General features: G+C 39.3%; 1 protein-coding gene across 1 annotated transcript in view; it reads left to right on the plus strand.

Moving 5' to 3' along the window:
• egfem1 (EGF-like and EMI domain containing 1) overlaps positions 1-21,607 on the plus strand; it is a 53,867-nt gene that overhangs the window by 1,060 nt on the left and 31,200 nt on the right. The window contains exons 2-7 of the mRNA XM_069724424.1: positions 263-397; positions 821-930; positions 1,067-1,171; positions 15,918-16,040; positions 19,628-19,750; positions 21,482-21,607. Coding sequence (XP_069580525.1) covers positions 263-397; positions 821-930; positions 1,067-1,171; positions 15,918-16,040; positions 19,628-19,750; positions 21,482-21,607 — 722 coding nt within the window. The remainder of the gene's footprint in view (positions 1-262; positions 398-820; positions 931-1,066; positions 1,172-15,917; positions 16,041-19,627; positions 19,751-21,481) is intronic.

The raw sequence follows: 21,607 nt of genomic DNA on the forward strand, positions 1-21,607 counted from the left end.
AAAAAAAAAAAAAAGTGTTGTACATGTGGAACCATCAGAATCTCTACCTATCGCTCCCAGTGATTTAACAACCACAACATACTACTTAATAAAATTAAAATTAAACACAAAGTTAAGGTTAAGGTCTGAAATGTCATTTTAAAAGTATCAAGTAAATCTTTTATTATTATTGCAGACTTTTAAGTTAAAAATTGTATTTCTTGATTGCATTTGTCCATTCCTTTCTCTAATTCTTCCGTATGTCTATGTTTTCCATGCACAGGCCAAATGTTTGTGCTGACCAGGAGATATACATGTTGGGGGGCCGTCAGCCGTGTGTCCAGGCTTTTACCCGCATGGTGAAAGTTTGGAAGCAGGGCTGCACAAGCCACAAATGGTGTATGGGCTATGAGAGGAGGTAAGAGCAATCATACATTCACAGTGCAGAAATGTGACGGAGAAGAGTACGCTACGTATCCACCCACAGCTTGAATTATACTGGCCAAGTGTATTTATCTTTGTCAGTCACAAAATACACTGGATTTACGGGGGTTCAGTGTTTTTGCACATGAAGGATGACAGACTCTTTTCTTTTCCCTAGCCCATTTGCTGATAATTTCATCTTTTGGTAATGCTACTGATATAAAACCAATAGATATGTGCACCTGACATTGTAATCACATTATAGCTTAAAGACATAATTTTGAGCTATAGTATAAGGCTCATGAAAGCAGATTTTATTTGTGGGGTGCGAATAATCATTACCTTTGTGAGTATGGTCATAGCTTAAAATGGAACTACCTGAAAATCATGGGACTGTAACAGAATCTTTCCTCCTCAGGTTAGCATACTACACAGCATATAGGCAAGTGTACAGCATGGATTTTCACACAGTCTATAAGTGCTGCCCTGGCTGGACTAAGGAGGGTGAAGAGAAGGGCTGTCTACACAGTAAGTAATAGCATTTCACTTACATTCAGTATATATCAGATATGGATAGTGTTGATATTGCTGTAAACAGTATTTAAAGAAACACAAAGATGAATACATCATCAGCATAATGGTATTTGTTATGTTATATCTGCAGGAGTGTGCGGTACAAATACTTGTTTCAACGGAGGCAGATGTGCAGAGACTGGGGACCACATATGTCATTGTCCTTCGGGCTTTAAAGGGACACAATGTCAGTATGGTAAGTTGTCATTCTTGATGAAAACTAAGTTGATTTTTAACACTACTTGCATCACATGGAGTCATTCTTACATTCGAGAGCTGAGTGCAGCTCTGGAAATCAATCAATCACTTGCATCTTCAGAGGACACCATGTTGTCAAAGCCCAGTTCAGACCTTATGCTTTCACTTTGCAAAAGTGTAGTGTAGCTGTGATTGGATGGGGCTGCTCTGTGGGGTCTCTGGGTAGTTAAAAGTAGAAGACATGCTCTCTGGGAGGAAGGACTTCCTTTGAAGGTGAGAGCCTGGAGTGTTGTGGCTGAGCCACCTGAACCTCTACTCTGTGAAAACTCTGTGTTAATTGGATATTTTTAGTTCTGGTTCCTTTTGGTAAAATAAGTCAAACCTGGAACATTAGAAACTTGGTTACATAATAATATTTCACTCTTGAATAGTTCAACTTGTTTATAATACGTTGGATTACTCAAATGGTATTATGTTGTGACTAGTAACTTCAAGGAATAGGTCAACATTTTGTAAACAGACATTTTTGTTTTTGTTTTCTGGTGCAGAGTTTGCTGAGAAGGTCCAAATCACTCTGATATACGTATGCTAAATATGTCTTGGCTTCTTCTCCGCTGGTTGCCTGGCCACTGCTCTGAGGATGGGTTTTGACCATTTAGTTGAGCCAAGCTATAGCTTTCCCCCCATGTTTACAGTCTTCATGTCAAGCTAACTGGCTGCAGGATATAGCTTTATAATTACTGTACAGATGTGAATGTGGTATCAGTTTTCTTAACTACAGACTGCCAGAAGATAAATGCACCTAATCATATTTTATTACGTAAATTGCAATAAAATATCTGAAAGCTGACTAACTTTAGATACAAATTTAACATTTTTGGGGCAGAAACACTTGAGGACGTGTACAGACAAAAACAGGACATACTACTTCAATGACGTCGGCCTCAGACTTCTGGATTAACTGCAACTGAACAGTGCCTGGGAACTGTCACAGTTAAATAGTAAACAACTACAGTAAAGCTTGTTTATAACCTGAGTGTCCCTCTTGTCTCTGAGCATTGTCATGTTACCCTCAGCGTTTGTTCTTCCTACTGCACATAACACTGCAGTTTACGTCAACATGTAAATAGGGGGGTGGTTGTTAGTCCTGCAGGATATTTGGTTTCTACCCCCCACATGCTCGCAAACATACAAACACACACACACTGCAGAGGCTTTCCCTTTTTAATTCTTTGACTTTCCCAGAAGGAAGGCGCTGCTGGAGGTTTTAAACAGTCCTCTCTCTTGCTGGGACATTTCACACAAATGTGTTGTCATTTGTTAGAGGTAGCACTTGCGTTTGTTTTGACATGGGCTCTTTGGTTTTCACACGTTGAAGTGACAGATTGGGATTTGGAGATATCAGATCTAATCAGAAATCCTCCCTGTTTTTCCTTCTCTCTTTCACATCCTGTGCTCCGATCGTCTTTGAGAACTCACATCTTGCTCTTTTGTTTTTGTAAAACGCTTTTCCTTGTCTCATCTCTAGAGACAGATTTATCCGCACTCTTCTGCCGGAGTCATTATACAGGCAGAGAGTCAGCCAAGCTCCTGCGTTCAGCCAGGTTCAAGCTCTGCTTGATTTCAGAGGCAAATAATCCAGCATTATAAGATCACAAGTAACTTTCTTTTCTGTATTTCATTAGGTCAAAATGATTTAATTCATTATAATGGTCTGGTCAGATTTTTATAAAAGTAGCCCTAAGTGATGTATGAGTAGAATAAGAGATAACACTGTTTTGTAAGAGCAACATCTGCATTTGCTGTGCTTAAATGAGAGTGTCATATTGCTCCAGTTATGCAATATTAATAGTAATTAATAGAGTTAAGTATACTTTTTGACAGTATCAACACAGAGAGCAGTAATAATGCTGTGAAATCTGTCCCTGCAGGTCCAACAGAAGAGGTTTCTCCCTGAACTGCTAAAACAATTAATACACAGAGCTTCTGGGAAATTTGAACAACGCATTCATAAGTGATGAGAGCATAGATGTGAAAATCAGCAGCGGTAGTCTGACATATGGCTGCTAACATACACAATGTAGAGTGAATAGCATGATCTTACGTGTGATAGTAAAACTCCTGGCAGCTCATAAGTTAGACAGTGAATATTTTAAATGATAAGACTGGCAGACAAATATTTTTCAAAAAAATGCAGTAAATTCGATAGAAAAATTTAACCATGTTTCTAAAGAGGAAAACATAAAATTGTGACTTGTTTTGTTTACATATTAAAGAAGATGGTTGTTAAATAAATCTTTCCAGCTAAATTTCATGAGAGAGCAAAAAAATGTGTTGATTGTTTCCAGAAACATGATTCAAAGATTAACATGGCTACATCACTAAAGTTAAACCAGCAATGATTTTGACAGTTATGGATAAAAATAACATTTTACTGTTAAAGAGTTAAGCCTTATTTCTTTAGCTCATTCTTGTTACCAACCTTATAAAGAAAGAAAACATTACAGTACAGTAGATATGAGACGTGAATTATCAAGAGACACCTGGAAACATGGAAATCTATATGTGCACATGGAGCCACCAGGGAAACTGTTCATTATTAGATTTGTGTTTTGAGCTTTTACATTCCATGATGCCAGACTTATTACTGTCCTGTATGTGATTCATGTACAATGGAGAAAAAGCAGATACGTTAAAAACGCTGGAATGTTCACCTCTAGATTTATCCTGGTTAAAGGTAACTGGTCCTGCTCTTGTGTCATGGAGGACAGGACTTCATCACATTTATTGTATGGTGTTTCCTGTATGTTCGTATCTTCTCCCATGTGACTTTAATCCTGCTGCATGTAATATCTATTGTATTGTGTGGCTGCTGGTCGGTTTGTATATCAACATATCTTTAGGTTTCTATACTATATTCTGCAACCTGTACTGGAGCCTGAGGTTACTCATGAGCTGCTGTTCCATGGCATAGATTGTTCAGTCATTTTAAGTTTCCTCAAGAGAGTTACTGTCTTTTATTCAGTGTTTTTGATGTGTTTGTATTAGTCAAAGGTGCTTGTTCTCGCTCAGTTGCTGTTGAGGACGTTCAATATGTGTGTGTTTTAGGGTACATTTTGTGTGTTTATGTGTTGATGGTGCCAGTTGTGGCTTAAGTAGTAAACTGGGTCGTCCTGCGTTGGTGGTTTGAACTGTTGCTCCACTTTTTCTTGGACAAATAACTGATCAGGCACGCCACCGCCTTGTATGGTTTCTGCATGACAGCTCTGACACCATGGATGAGTGAATGAGAGGCAAATTGAAAAGTGCTTTGTGTTGTAAGGTAGAAAAGTGCAGCCCATTTACCATACGATGCAAGCTGCGATTAAAGAAGCTGTTCATGTTTTTGTGTTGACAATGTGTTGGTTTGGTGTTTGGACACCTTTACTGTTTTGGCTCTCTTTTGCTGCTCTTATGAGCTTCCTTTTCAGCTACATGCACAACAGGCAGCTGTTTTCAGCATAAATCTCTGAAAACCTGCTGTACACCTGCTCAGGAACAAACAGTATTCACAAAGAAGGCTAGCAACTAGCTGGTGAACACATTGGAGCGTTTAGAGTCTTTAACTTCTTTCAGGAGTTGGTAATAACCCAAATCATAACTAAAAGGTAAGTGAATATTGAACTTAGATTCTACAGGAAACCAAACATGGGATGTTTAATAAAAGTACTGAAGAAGGACATTTCATCCTAAAAGGTGATATTGTGTTTTGTTTAGATGCCCCAACAAGCCCTTAGATTGCTTGTGGCAAATAGCTCTCTATTACTATTAGTACTGCTACTGTACTTCCTCAGACAGACCTACTAGTTAAATTATAAGGATAAAGAATACAGAGGGAGTGCTGCAGAAGCAACACATCAGCTCTGGCTTTTTAGCACAGTTAAGCCGCGATAGATTTCAGTGGAGGGAGAATGTACTGAGATCCACGCGGAAGAAAAGTCTGACTCTGGTTATAGTTAAAGCTCGAATCCATGTTCTGTCCCCACTACCCTCTTTTCAGCACTCATCATCGACTGGTTTCTTGAACTGTTTCTCTCTTTGGTGTTCCTGCCAAGTGGTGCTGGTAGAGCCAACTGTGTGTTGTGGGGGCTGACTGGCCACCTGCTTCCAATCCAGTATGAGACAGTAGGCATTGTCCATGGAAATGTATGTCAGCCACTGACACCAAGGCCATGGTGTTGACACTGTGAGGTAATAAACAGCCTGTGCTTAGACACTCGAGCCTGCTCTTTAATAGATGTATTTACCCCTGCTTGTGAATACCACTCTGTCTCACTCTATTAAGCCTTGGATAGGCATTGCTTTGGTTACATTGGTGCTTGAGTCTGCATGAAATTAAGAGACCACAGGCACATAACTGTGTGAGGACAGAAACCATCTGGTCCTCACTACAGAAGTCTGGCTGTTTTTAAAACATTTTATATAATATTGGTTATGGACAGTGCCTACAACTGGATCATGTTGTACTGAAAATTTTAGCTTATGTAAAGAGACAGCTGATGATGTCAGCAAATACAAGGATTTACTTGGGGGAAAAAAAGGGGTGATTCAGATTGTGATGGTAGAATCCATTATATCCATTATTTCAAACTATAATTACCTCCTTGAGGTTTTATGTCTACACCAACCAGTAAAGTTGCAGTTTACATCCATATCTGTCCAAACTAATATAATACATATATTGAAGACTTTGAAGGAATTTGGCCATTAAGCTGATTCTGATCAAATACAAAATTGTAGCCATTACCGTCGATGATACTTAAAAAATGGATGTTGTTGCTACAAAAAACAATTTAAAACGTGCATTCTTCACACACATTCTCAATCTCATAGCACAGAAAATCTATACAATCACCACAATTTAAAGGTGGACAACTGACGTCAGTGTCACCAATTCAATACCAAATGTGAAATACAGTCACAGTGCACCCTTCTGTTAACCTTTGCCCTTTGAGCCCTCCAAATCGTATCAATTCATCTTCAAGTCCTAGTGAACGTCTGTGCCAAATTTGAATGAGAGTGGGATATACGTATGGACTTAAGGACAGATGCTGCAGACAGGCGTACATATGTAGGACCAGACAACCCATAAACATAAAGCCTGTGGCTATAGCTGTCGACCAACACAAAGGACCAAGAAACTTTTCTACGTCACTATGTGGGAAAACAAGGTTCTACCTTTCACTCTTTAAAGCTTAAGCACACAGACACAACACAGACGTCAAAAAATAATTTATTGTTTAATAAATTCTATGTACCAATATAAATGGATTGGACAGTGTTATTACCAGGCTTTCAGCTGGGGAACTCTGCATGAAGTTTAATAGTTGTTGGCGTTGTAAATCACATTTTCTCACAATCGTCTTTCTTCATTTGAACTTCAATATTTAATCCCCAGGACCTTGGGCTATTTCCCATGGGCTCAATTCTCACCTCAGTCACTGAGGTCATGTCTGGACAAGATTGGTTTTCTTTCCTATTAAATTAAACACACCTGTCTGTGTGAATGTCCATGTATATAATGTGTGCATTAAGCTGTGCTTGTTTGCGTGTTAATGAGATAGAATCGGAGAGAGTCACATATAGTTGTATATAGTATCGTGGCGTATCATCCTAAAAAGTTCTGTTCTTTGTTAAATACTACATGTGATGGTTTTAAGACAACAGATGAGATCAGTAAATTCAAGTTTATTGGTACACTGGGTTATAGTAAGGCGGGCTAATGCTGACTCAGCTATAATTTTATAGCTCAGTCTTTTGTGTTATATCTGATTTTTTGGCACACAGAGCGCCTGATATAATACAGTTGTATATGCTAGACACATGTTGTTTATGTCATCATGTCAAGGTTTGTGCCCTTGGAAGTCTCTACGGAGGTATTTTTGCAAAAACAGACCCTCAATGAAATTATGCTATTGTGTCCAGTTTTAAAGAAGAAAATGCAGGTTTCCTGAATAGGTTTGTTGCAATCTTTGAATAATTTAAGACGGGCTGAAAGGACAAACTGCAAATCATTAACTGTCAACCATGGCTTTTCAATATAGCTAAAAAATATTTGTACCTTGGGAAAACTCTGGAAAAATTATCTGGTCATTTCCTCATGTGAATATGTTCTTTATGGATCCTCCGCCAGTGTTTCCTCCCTGCTCTTCCTCTGCTACAATATATATTTGGCAGTACTATCATACACACCTACACATGACTTTGGACAGGAGGCAAGAATCTGTTTAGGAATAATTTTTACTGGTATGGCTGTTTCTGCTCTGAACCTTAACAAGAGGCTCAGTGAAAGAGTTTCTTTCAAAATAGAAAGAGACTATATTTTCTTTCAGCTTTCTGGAACTAATTAAACTCAAAGATGGTGTCAAGTCAAAATATCAAGATGTGGTTACAATAAAAACATAGCAGAGGGAAAATAAATAAATCTAGTCCTATAGATTTAACTTGGTAAAACTTGTGGTTTTAGGCCCTGTTATATTAATGAAAAACAAAGTATAAAAGATTATGTCTTAGTAGCTCCTGTGGCTGTTCTCACAGTGTTAGTGAACAGTGATGTCTTTTCCAGGTTTGGAATGAATCTTCTGTTTTAAGTTAACTAGCAGACCACGCACGGAGTTTATCTCCTCAAAGTCTTTCCATGCACTGCAGAGCTTCAGGTCAATTATAAGCATTTTGTTTTGACTCCTGAGCAACGTGAGCCTATTGTACATCTATTTTCCCATAGTTCTTTGGCTGTGTGACAAAAGGACACATTTTAGGGCTGGTGTAGTTCCAAGCTAAATCATTGTCAGTGAATGAGGACTCACCACTCCTGGATGCTGGGCACCAATCTAAAAGCCTCGTCAACGGATTAAAGAGCTTGAATGTGTTAAAAATGTGCAACAGACTAATGTAAGATATAAATGGAACCAAGTGGTTGTAATCACATAGGCCTAACTATTTGTTTTAAAAGTTTCTTGAAACCAAACTTCAGATGCCGGTGCGGAAGATTTTGAGGTGTGGATTTCCTGATGTTTTATGTTTTCATAAAAAGCTGCAGTGCAGACCACACAATTACCTCTGACAGGTTGATCCTAGCTTTGGCTAGCATCTGTCATGTTCTTTTTAGTAGTGCTTAGTGAAACGGTTCACTAAAAACTATGTTAACAACTGTAGCCTTCAGAGATGGACAGATCTCTCCACACCTGACTGGTCTGGCTTCATATAAACTTAATTATGGAGTAATCAGTACTTCTCCTTCTGTGACATTTTCTTTGGACACCCACAACTGTACATTTTTAAAATATCATTTTTAAAATATTATTCAATACGATCAGTTATGGTAAAAGCCATTGATATTTCTGGTAGAATACATCACACCTTCCAGCAATGGATTCAAGCTTTTGCTGAAATACTTAATGTCAACAGGGATCTCATATGAGTGTTTGGTTAAAAAATTTTTTTGATTTTCCTAAGGGAAGAATTGAAAGGCAAGGTGAATTATTGTTCCAACCAAAGCTGCTGTGATAAAAGTACAATACCAGGTTGGGTTGTTTTCCACTTTCCACTGTTCCATTTTTGGTTCTTCTTTTTTTTAATTTTTTTTTTTAATCATAAACAGGAAGCTACATCTGAACACTGAAGTCTTGTCACTAATACTGGAGATTCAGGGCCATGATGCACATGAAGAAACTGTATCATCATAGACATATGTGACTCCTCAGGTGGATAAGCATAAACATTGAGACTTCGACTATATTTACTGGTCACTTGTTAATATTTATTTCTTTGAGGTCTGTGTCTCCTTCCTGTTTCCACTCCTGAGATCTACCTTTAACTGTGGATATAAGAATCTCATACCAAGACCTAACTGGCTTGGCAGGACAAACTGGGCAATGCAGGGGCTACATGCTTAGCATAGCTATCAGAGGAAGAAGCTCATTAGAGCCTTAATGGCTGCCATATGGCAGGGAAGCCTTCACATGAAACAAGCACACCCTCACCAAATGCATTAAGGTACCATTGTTTATCAGGTTAATGCTGAATGGTTTGGAGCTAATGGTCTATGTGATTAACCGTGCTCCCGGTGAGATTCAGTAGCAGTGGAGTTCATCCTCCTTGAACTTGGTTTGGCTTTGGTCATGTAGTGTTAGCATTAGTTAAAGGAAAATCTGCTTCTGAAAAAGAGCCCCCTTCTAGGGTTCTTCAAGCGAGCTTATTAACATCTTCACTTATGTAAAAGCTGCCTTGAGCAAGGCAACGAACGGTCAAATTTTTTGGCCTTCATCAGTCAGGAAACTGGAAAAATATCTGATAGTGCAGCTGTTTGGCTACTAAGAATGGAAGTGAAGTGATGATAGTTTTTCAGTCTGAGCTTTTTGAAGAAGCTTCATTGTAAATTTTTACTCTTTTTGGAGTGTTGTTTTAGTAGAAGACTGTCACAGCGCTGAGCGAACCCACTGTGACTCATTTGGACATACCAACCATACAAGGTTGAAGACCAACATGAGGTTCTGTTGGACATGAAGGAATTTCTATTTTGAGGTGAACTATAGCTTCAACAGACAGCTACAGTATGCATCAGGAGAATGGTTTAATGGTCAAATGTATGGCAAAGAAGCTGTGTAACTGAGTACATATGTTACATAATGGTTATGGACATGCAGTTTGATTAAAATACATTTATAGTGCTTTGTTTTAGTTAACAATCATCCTCAGAACTAATCATGTTTATTCCATGTCTGTGAAATCAGTCATGTTTTCTTTTTGATGCCAAGTACCTGAAGAACATCAGGTATAAATCTACAGCCACCGTTCATCCTTTCTGTGCAGGATATTTTCTGTGTTAAATATTGGAGAACCAAACAAGATAGTTTTTCCAGATGTAGAAGAACCAAGCTGTCACAGTTCTATTTCTTCTTCCTCCTGATTAAGAAGATATGTTTTGCTTTTGAATATGTTGTTTCAAAATACAACATGTGTCCATTTTACTGAGTTAATGGCAAAACTATGTTAACGTGTTATAAACCCCAAAACAAAGCAGCACCCAGTTTTCATCATTCAAGTCATTTGTCTTGCACTGAGGAAACAAAGTGAGTTTTATTAATGCTATAAAAAAATGGAAGAGGAGAGAAAAATACGTGCAGAGCAAGAGAAGAATTTGTGTCCCAGTAAGTCTGTCACATCTGATTCAAACCTAAACTGTATGTTCTCTGAAAATCCATTTGATCCATTTTACATGAAAGCATAAATTTTGTGTCAAAGGGACAAATGGGAAACATGTGAGCTGCTGGAGGGAGGCGACCACGGGGGCCACATTGTGTAAGAGTGTTGGTAGGGAGAGAGGGAGCTGGTTCCAACAGTTCCCATATTGATGAGTCATATTAAGATAACAGATAATTAAACACACAGTTTGACTCTGCATCACTCTGTTTGTTTACTCTGTTATTTGCATGCTTGAATGAGGACTGAATGACAACAGGCATTCTTCCTACATGTTCAGAGCCATGATGGATTGGTCTGCTTTCTCAAGCTTGCCAAAGCTTGAAAACAATCCCACTTTTGTCTATTTGCTTCTGAGCAGATTGTTGAAGCTCACTTTCCTCTCTGTGACAGGTTCCTTACAGCTCCTCAGCTGTCCTTGAATGACCTTTGACCTTTGGTCTGGTTCACAGGAGCTCGTATTCTTCCCTCAGCTAAAATGGTCCTTAAAGTAACCAGTGGGTGCAACTAATTTTCTGTCATGGTGACCTCCTGCTTTACCCAGTAATCATTGTTAACACATTCTGAGTTTGCATATTAGAATAACGAATGCACCAGTGCCTGTGATAGGGCAAAATAAGTCAATAAATAATTAAATGGGGTGAAGAAAATGGGAGGTACTGGGTTTGTAAATCTACAAATCATCAGGTGAAACATCTCAGCATTGAAATATTACAGATCGCTGGCAAACTACAGCGAGTTCACAGGTTTTCTTTCAGCTTCAATTGAAGAACATTTCCTGTCTCCTGAATGTTTCCAAAAGTTGCCAGTTTTCATTTGTCAACTTTTGGCTTATTTTTAGAGCAGATGTTGCAATATCAAATATGTTGTCTACCTATGGTCATGTGTCATTTTCAATAAGGGCTTTCAAAATAAAAACGTATTGCTGAGTTGTAGGTTGTATGTCGTGAGATGGTTGCCTATTCAGCTGTAATAACTGACACAGACCAGTTATTATTAGTTTGACAATTTTGGTAAGCATTCCTTCTCTGTGTTCATTTGTTACAATATAAATGTGGGAATAAAGACTTGGAGAAGGTACGAAATACAAATCATTCCTGCCTGAGACTTAAATTCCATCTTGAAAGTAATCAGTAAATCTATTTAGGTCTCAGTATCACTTATGGCAACTGGGGTCTGACATCTAAGCCCTCTGCATCCATTGAACAGTACTGAGAGACGGATGCAGCGGAGGCCTGCTGATTCACTTATTGATCTTGACTTGTGTCTTCTAATGTTTCTAACATGAGGGGAATGGACACATGGCTGAAGCTTTGTTGATTTATTCAATCTCCATGTACTTCAAATAGTTTTTAGGGAGAAGAAAAATGTCGGTCCTCAGAGAAATTCGAAAGGGGAGGTACTGTACTGCAGAGGACAGTGATGTCAATAACACCTAATGAGATATGCAGGATTCAGGACTCGGTGGCCGATGTTTGTCTGCAGAGAACACAAGAGTATTGAAAGATGTCTGTTTTCTCTGTTGGATGATGGGAAACCATTATCACCCCCATTCACAAACCAACAGGAGAGCAACACTTTCCATTTGGGTTTGAGCTTTAATACATTTGAAGGATATCATCTCTTATAATTTACCCAAAGTAAAGCATGTGTCAGAGAAAAAATTACTGTGTGTAAGAGAACAACTATACATTACAGATATGTTTCCATAATTTCAACAAGGATTTCTCTGTGTTGAGGTAAGTTGTGTGTGTCATCTATCCTGTCAGTCAATGAGTGAGATGAAGATTGATGATCCAGATTTAGCGGTATGAGGCTCAGAGGCCACATGAGGAAGTCTGTACTGGTGAATATCGAGGAGGAGCCAAGGTAAACATGGCACCAAAATGTACACCCCCATTTTTAGCACAGCCACCAAAGACTGACCTGTAGTGTAAAAAACTGCATTGAGGAGCAAAATATTTCCAGGTTTTTAATACCGTCACTTTTCTTACAGCAACCAAGGATTCTTTTAATGTAATTGCCTTGGGTGTGAGCAAATCTATTTAGCAGATCTAAAGCCCCGAGGTTATGCTACTAGTACGCGCCATTCTTCACCTCCCTCATGCTGGTTGTTGTACAAACACAGTTTTTTCTACATGCATATGATAGACTAAATCTACTTAGATTTCATTCGCTCTTCATTGCGCAAGTCTTTAAAATGATGACACAATCTATTGATAAATCACAAGCTGTAACAAGTCAGCTCTTCTTCCTCTCATGTTAAATACATTTTTTTTTTTTTTTTTTTCAGAATTATGTTCATTTAATGACTGTCAGCTTCGGCAGAGGCTGACTGATGAGTCTCCTAAAAGGCCACAAAGTCAAAGAATACAATATTCGGAAAATCATCATAAAAATGTATAAATATCTATGTCTATTTGATTTTTATACCAGATAAAACTTTTCTTTGAAGTTATGGTTAAAATTAGGGTTATATTATGATGAGTAACTTAAGACTCTGCCTGATAAACACCAATGTTACCCAGAACTAATTGAGGGTCTCTCTGCGTGGCATCTTGATTAGGATGGCAAATGACCCTGAGCTAATATGGAGAGCTCGTTAAGGCTCTCAGGAGCTGCGGGATCAAAGTAGGGATGTGTAAGGGGGGCAGGGTCCTGAGGTTAAGAGTCTATGTCACTTCCCTGTGAGTTGATGAAAAGTGCAGAGCAAGGTTGTGCCTGTGTGTGTGTGTGTGTGTGTGTGTCTTTCGGATTTAGTAGTCCAGCATTCAGCACATTCCCCTTCACTAGGGGGGTTGCAAGAAACTTTCTGTGTAAGTAAAGGCTTGTTATGGCCAAGGCAGGGTGAAGCAGCCCAGAAGGCCAGGACAGAGCAATAATGAGCTATTTATATTCTGCTGAGGTGAACAATGCACATGACCAATATATCTTTTAATATTACAACCCAAGATATCAAAGAGCTGAACCAAAAGGACAGCGAGTCTGTATTAATCTGCAAAACCCATCATCTTCTATAAAAAATTCCAAAAACAAAGTCTGTCATTTCCAGATGACCCAGTTAACCCTGCACGCCCTGAGAAACCAAGTGTGGGTGTGGCCTGTAAAAATATATGGCGACCCATCCTTGGTTTCTGAGGTCCTGCAGAACTCTAGAGTTTTTTTTACATTTATTTTTAGCCTGTGTAGCAGAGAAACATTTGTTCTTTAAGTATATTTATCCCAGCTTCTTTTTTTTTTTTTTTCTTACTTTTTCCACCTACTGTAAAATAGTTGGTATCTCTTCCTCTCCACATGGAACATATATGTGAAGTACACATGGTTGCAATAATTCAGCGCCACTTGTCCAAACTTCGGTGCTTTGCGTCCCATCAAAATAAGTGATCTGAATAGGCTATTGATAATACATCTCGCATGCTCAGCTGGAGACAATTTTGCCCAAATTGATTGCTGTGGTTTCGTGCCATTATGAGGCAGTAACTCTCTCTCTCACACACACACACACACACACACACACACACACACACACACACACACACACACACACACACACACACACACACACACACACACACACACACACACACACACACACACACACACACACACACACAAATCCTTTTTTTTCTTCTTTTAAAATCAGTGTTTTTGACCATATTTATTCCATTGCACATGTGGGCAGACAGAGGCATTATCACACATTTTATGAACAACAGACACTGTTTCTCATACCCTACTGTCTTTTTATAATACTGGCGAAGCTGTCTGTTGCTCCGTAGGTGTCGTGCCCCTCCTGGACCAACAGGAGAGTACTGGCAACACCCTGTGTCTATACTTAGCATGTTTAAAATCTAAAACAGACTTTCAGGTTTTCTACCAGAGGCTTTGTTGCTTGGTTATGTCGCTTCTTGGAAAATGATTTAACTGTATATGCTTAAACACCACGGGATTTAGGAAATATCAAAATATACTGGCCCGATATACTGCATATATTATGGCCCGAAAAGCCTAACCAAATAATAAAAACCTAAATTACAAGCTTGGTAATGATCAGATTCATCTACTTGTTTATTAAAGAAGAGCTGTAGGCAGTTGTGGTTCTGATACACAAGAGTTATATAGACCCACAGGTTATGTGCGCTGAAGCTACACAAACAATCTGCCAAACATCCTGTCTGCTGTTTTGTTTTTTTTTAGTTTTTTTTTTTTAGTTTTTTCGCTGTCTCCAGTTCATTTTGTTCAAAATTGCTTCTCCAAGTTGTGCCTTGCTACTTCTCAATTTATAACCAGGGGCCATGAAAAATCGTTCAACAGATGGGGACAGAACACTAAATAACTTTTCCTTTCCACCTCAGTTTCCCTTTTTGATGGAGTGTCCATGTAAGTGCAATCTAATTCTCTGTCCGCATCTCCTTTTTCTGAAGCAGTCATACAACACTGTATCATCTGTGAAAAGTTTGGCTATGTTGCTGCCACATGGACCTAAACTACAGTCGAAATAGCAGCAGCTTAACCAGTTTAAACAGAGATCAGGAGAATGGTTTGTGCAGCAAACTTTGGACAGGAGATGTAATACTGTGTCCAGGAACATTTTGCATTTGGTCTTTTTCACACAGACGATGAATAATATCTATTGATATCTTGGAAATGTGTTCTTCAGCCCCATCTGGCAGGCCTCAGACATTCCTTACTTCTTTTTAATACACAAACCATTTCTACTTGAAGGAGTAGTATGAAACAATATCTGAATGCTGTCAATAGAAAACTCTATCAACAGCAAGGGTTTCTGTAAAGCAAACATGATGGAGTATTGTTCTGCTTATTGAATGCAAACCATTTTGAAATAAGAGAAATATCTGTGAAGACCTGCAAATAATTACAGTATTTTTCTCATTTACCTGAATATTTACTATTTCTGCAAATATTAGCAACATTATCCAGACCTTGCCTGTTATAAATCTTTAACCAGTGATTAATATGAAAATAACACTTACAGCCATAGATTTGTGTCATGTGTGAGGACTCATCTTAACACCTTTCTGTTGTTATCATTTAATGGATATTAAAGTATAAATTGTCTTAAAATGGACACAGTTGGTAGAAATCACTATACACCAAAACAGGGTTGTTGTTTTTTAATGCTAGGGCTAAACAGGGAGCTAACCTGTTAAGAGAGGATAAAAAAAAGATGAAAAACATGGCAAGACCATTGAAAGCATTTTTTTATGCTGTATAGAGTGTTTTAATAAAAGTCTTATTTAAAAACAGCTCATTTGATATAGATCATTCTAATGACAGTAAGTACTGGCATATGTTTTACAAAGTGAGAAAGTAGAAGTTTGGATTGTTAGTTGATCTACATATAGAGATTTCTTAATCACCGTTCTATGAATTAAGTATATGAAGTGCAACATGTGGAAAGTTAAAGTTACAGATTCTTCTGGTCCTTTCATTTTGCCCCATAACTGCACTGGTCCTTAGTAAACCTGGCCCTTTTCTTACAGATGTTAACGAATGTGAAGTGGACAAAGGCGGCTGCGAGGGGTACTGTTGCAACACCATTGGCAGCTACTACTGCAAGTGTCCTGAGGGCAGTAGACTGGGGCCAGATGGCAAGGCCTGTCACGGTAAGATGGACATCTGGATATGACTAGTGTGCACAAACACCGACAGACTTTACCAGGCGCTCTGCCCATCTGCAGTATATTGTACTGTTTTATGAATGGAAACATTTTTCTCAGTTTAGACTGAATGAATGAGGACCGTTTTGTCTCCATTCCAGAACAAATTATCCAACGTGATGCACACTATAACGTGCATAGTTTATGATCCATAATCGTGCTATGAAGCAGTTTTAAAGAGGTTTGTGTAATGTAGTCTAAAATCTCGTTACTGGAAGAAAAATTTGCCAACGTATTTGATGATTTATTATGAAATCGTTATTCACAGATGAAACAAAAATATCGTCTTCAACCTCAAACACTTTATGGTGGTTCACTTTCCTGCCTCCCTCCATCCTATAAATCACACATTAAGTAGGTAATCTCTCTCTGAAACACGCGTTTCTTTTTCTTCTGCCTTCTGTAGAAATGTAAATCACATCACCACTACTAATTGTGACCTTATTAACAAGCTTTACTCCACTTTTCCCTGTGTACAATTGTATTTATTTCTAAGGAGGACCATGTTATGCACACCACTCATCTACAGTCCAGGTAGACAAGCTGGCAAAGGTACCCATCCTGTAAAATTATCTCCCTCACATGACCGGTTCCTTGCAGATGTGTTTAGTTTTCCTTAAGCAGTATCAGAACCCAGTTAACAAATAGCATTGCTTTACAGCCCACTAGTGGTCAAAAACCCAATAGATTAGTTCATGTCTTGAGTTTTCCATACATACATGAAATTTATAGCTTCATGAATTTCAATGAAAACACAATCCTATGATAAATATATAACATTTTTATGCTGGCATTCTCAATACATATTTAGAATAATAAGATTGGTGCAATGGTGGCCATCTATTCTCATATGAATGTGTGCTTGGTGTTAGGTCAGACTCATCCATGTAAATAAAGTCAGTGCCCCTCGTTATTTTTGCAGAAGTAACCTTTCATTCTGTGTCATTACATCTCAACTCTCAGACCTGCTGTAGACCCACTTCTCTGTCTAGACTTCAGGCTGTAAAGGGCTGCAACAACCACACAGGCAGTGCTGCTCTCTAACAAACGTGTCAGACGGCATGCTTTCTAACTTCATCCTTCTCATCTAACAGAAATACGCCCGAGTTACTGTTGGCCACTGAGGCCCATTTGTTCCTAAGAGCTACAGGTGTGAACAAGCGCCCCTGACCTTCAACCTTTAAGACAGGATATTGTCCCTCTGTAATAATTTATAGCAGTTACCGGAGAGCAGGAGAAGTCAAACGGAAGCAGCTTCAGGAGTTGTGCAGGTTTTTCTTCTATGGGCTTTTGTGTGAATTTGTGCGTGTGGTTGTATTTATGGGAAAAGACAGCTACGTTGACTTTAAGCAGGAAAAAAACAGTGAGACAGTTGTTTTTAGAATTTCTTTTATTAGTTTGTGACTTTTAAAATCACCACTGCATTCTTTAATCAGAAATTTGTGATACCAGCAACAACTTGAGGTCCATCAACCGTTTTTTTTTTTTTTTTAATCACTACATTAAAAAGCATGTACACATACTTTTTATAGACATAGGTTTTTGCTATTATACCATGGTATTCTTTCTTCTATTTGATATGCTTTCAGACCACCTGTTGATTTTTCTTTTTCCTTTCATGCCACCAAAGCGGTGCTGCTCCCACACGTTTGCTCGGCTTCTCTGTCTAGCTGGAGATGCAGTGGCCTCAGTGGCTCAGCTCAGAGCCAGACAGTGTCACACGATATCATTCAGACCTCATGCCCCCCTGACCTCCGACACCACTGCCACCACCGCTCCCGGCCCTGCTCCCGCACACACCACCTCCACCCAGTGGTGAAAAGTTCCCATTGTGTGTCTCCCATTGAGATCCTTTCACATGAGGAGACCAATAAGTATATTAATCTTGACAAACCTCCTTCTGCGTCTCTGTTGTTTGGCATGTTAAGCATCCTCTACAATAGCTGTCTGTGCGTTGTTAAGCTCAAAAGAGTGTGTGCTACACACTTACACACTTCACAGGCAGTGGCTGTATTGTGAATATTCGTCTCAACACTCGTGCAATGTCAAAATAAATCAGGACAACAACTAGGAATTCCTAGAAGCTGATCATGCTAATCTTAAATGTGGGGTATGAAAAGGATTCTTTTACTGGCGAAAGGCCTCCACTTTGACACCCCTCCTCCTCTTCGCTCCTATTATTGGACAGAAGATAATTAAAATAGTCCTGAGATCATTTCAGAGAGGCCTGTTCCCACGGGTCTACCAGGGAGGTCATAGTGCACAGAGAGAATACACACAAATGACACACACACACACACGCAGACTATTTGAAAATGATTTGTAATATTTGCACTTCTTGGGAAGTGCTCTGACCTCCGCGGAAGCTAAGCGAAGTATAGCGTCGCACTTGCTCAAATAAACTGAACTGTATGTTCCTGCAGAGAAAAGAAAAGACAAATTGCAGCGCATGTTTCGCCCTCCGCACGCACCTCCACGCCGTCATCACCAGCGTGAGCCCAAAAGTCAGAGCTGACAACCCGGAGGAGGTTAGGAAGACGTGTGATGTGTTGTCCCGATGTGCAGTAAAGTCTGATTGTCCTTGAATGGAGTGCTCAGGTATGTTGTCTTCACAGCTTGCCTCCGTCTCTGTGGGACACAAGCCTCAGTCCGACACACGGGCGGCCATACGGAGCCTCCATTGGGGAACTGTGCAGGAAACAAATTGATTGCCTGCATGCTCGTGTGCACAAACAGCACAATAAGCCTCATTCAGCCCAAAGACACCGTGCATGTAAAATCTCTTTCCTAGAAGAGGCAGAGCACAGGGTCAGTGAGGCAAGAGGCAATTCAGTCTAGCTCGTAGGTGCATTGACTGCCACACTGGAGAGAATAAACTTTGTACATACTAATAAATACTTTCCTTCACAATGAAAAGGGGAAGTGGTGATCGTTGTGCTGCCTTAATGCTCAAACAAAGATGTGTGCAAAGCATAAAACAGAAGAAATTGGAGATGTAGTCAAAATTGCATAATTACTCTCTTTATTGTTCAACTATGAAACCGCGTTTTTCATTTTCCTCTCTTCATTCGCACATGCTGCAAAAGGAACGTTTAATTAGACCACCTCAAAGCTGGATGTGAGATCATATAAAGGATGTAATAAATGCTGTGTTTCTAAAATGCTCAATGTAAGCTTCCATTCCTTTTGAGCTTTATTTTCCCACAAATGAGCAAAGCTGTCAATCTGTCATTGTTCAGCAGACCTCCCATTTTTAATCCCCCAAAAATGACAAAAGCAGAGAAGCCGTTTGTGTGGGCTTCTAATTTAACCATAATTATAACTACCCTGCTTGTAAATGAAATCTTGGATACAGTCAGAAGTGGACCGACACTTCTGATTAGTCTGATCATTAGTGATTCTGAAAGTGAATTTCTGGATTTTTTTTTTTTTTTTGCACAATCTTGGAGAAATATTCTGTTCCACTATGAAGCAGTTTTCTGTCTGTGGATGGTGTGTTTCAGTATATAAGTTGTATACGTGTGTGTGTTCAGACGTGAATGAGTGTGAGGAGCTCAACGGAGGATGCCAGCAAACGTGCGTCAACACACCGGGCTCTCATCACTGCGAGTGCAGCGAAGGATTCCGCATGCACTCTGATGGTCGGACGTGCATCGGTAAGTACTAAACACAAGTATTTATTACGCTTGCGGTAACTATTTTCTCTCCACTCCTCCCCAAACACGCAGCATTTTTCCCCACATGCATAATGCAGTGTTTTTGGAACATCCCCCCTCTGGCAAAGAGAAATAACACGGATACAATACAGTTTTATAAAAGCTAGGCCTCTGTGGTTGGAGTTTAATACCCTTTAAAGGAGTAGTTTGAAGAAATATGCTTGTCAGCTCTATTGCACAAAAGAGGAGAAATCAGCCAGCCTGTCTGATGTTGTCACATGTTTGTTATGTCTCATGTTGTGTTTTCCTTGCCTTGTTTTGTATATTTTGTTTGCAAGAGGTTTTGGGATATGGGGAATGAGTTTTATTTATGTATATTCGTCAGGGTGTTGGCAAAAATATTATTAAAAAAAAAACTGGGGAAAAAAAAAGAAGAAATAGAGAAAACTAAAATGGAAAAGGGAAACTCAGGGATCTATTCACAATAAGGATAACTTCAAACACAACCAACAGAGCAGTTAGAGAACACAAACATCTGACTAACAGATCAAAAGGCAAGTGATTCAACTGTGCTACTAAACAAACTAAACAGGGAGTTAAGGGGAGAAGCAACTGACTCTGGCACACAATCACTGTCCACATAGTGGCCAAACAGGCTCCAATAACATGCAAGTTCATTGTCACGTGGCCAACTGGCAACCACCGCACTGCTGCTCGAGGCTTTTATACACTGTGGCCTTGATGATGGTAAATCAGAGTCAGGTGCAGCCAATCACCCAGTTGAAAGGCGGCGGTACCTGGAGAGACCGCACGCACGCACGCATGCAAAAAACCCCCAATATTAATCTCTTAAAACTAACAAAAACCTTGATAGCGTGAGCAGCTTTGATTTTCTGCTCATAAATGAAATGAACATGTGGTCCCTGTTGGTTCCCAGGAGACTTGTTTTACACCCTGTTGGTTTGTTTCCACAGTAGCTATGTCCAGTGTGAGAGAACACATGGAGGAACAACTGCATATATTTAAATGTACACAATAAAAGAAAAGAAGCACTGAGGTTTGTTGAATAATCCCTGTCTTGAGAGAAATTCTGACGTGATTTAAAAGTGGGAAATACAAAGTGGTAAAGTACTTTTCTCATTTTAAGCACCATAAAAACCTGTAGATAATGAGATAATTTGTTACTTGCTGAAAATCGGTACTCCTCTGTGTCTTTTGGTCCGATATATTTTTCTCAATAACACTCCCGTTTGCCAGCTGCAGCTTTGAATGAAAGGATAGGTACCGAGGCAGAGGGGTGGCTAATTGTGTCTGTTGAAGTCATCAGCGCTAAAGGTCGGCCGTTCTTGCGGTTTTACGGCCTCTCTGTGTCATCATGTCTGTGTTTAGAGCACCCAGAAGGCATACTGCTAATATTCATATTTGGCACATCATTAAGTCATAGGAGGATGGAAAGATCATTAGGAAGAAACCAGGGGTACCCGCTGGATCCAGATTGAATATAATTTTCCAGTTTCCAGCCTTTACCCAAATGTTTTCCATAATAACACGACTGCAGAGTTCGAGGTGTGAAAACCATTTTGGATTGCCAACAAATTAAATTATATCTGTCGTCCTCTATGAGTTACCGTATAACTGCTTCACAACCATTAAATCTGTGACTGGATATCTAAGCCAAAGGTTTTTATACTTATTTACCATGCATGCTCTTGTGTCCGTTTTGCTTTTAAGCTGTGAATTCTTGCGCGGTGTTGAATGGTGGATGTGAGCACAAGTGTGTGGACATGGGCAACAATCACTACAAATGCCAGTGTCGCAAGAACTACCAGCTGAAGAGAGACGGGAGACACTGTGAAC

This window comes from Brachyistius frenatus, unplaced genomic scaffold, assembly GCF_029030835.1.
Source record: "Brachyistius frenatus isolate BFR_SWC_R1_liver_20210118 unplaced genomic scaffold, ASM2903083v1 Contig_1, whole genome shotgun sequence".
Taxonomy (NCBI): Eukaryota; Metazoa; Chordata; class Actinopteri; family Embiotocidae; genus Brachyistius; species Brachyistius frenatus.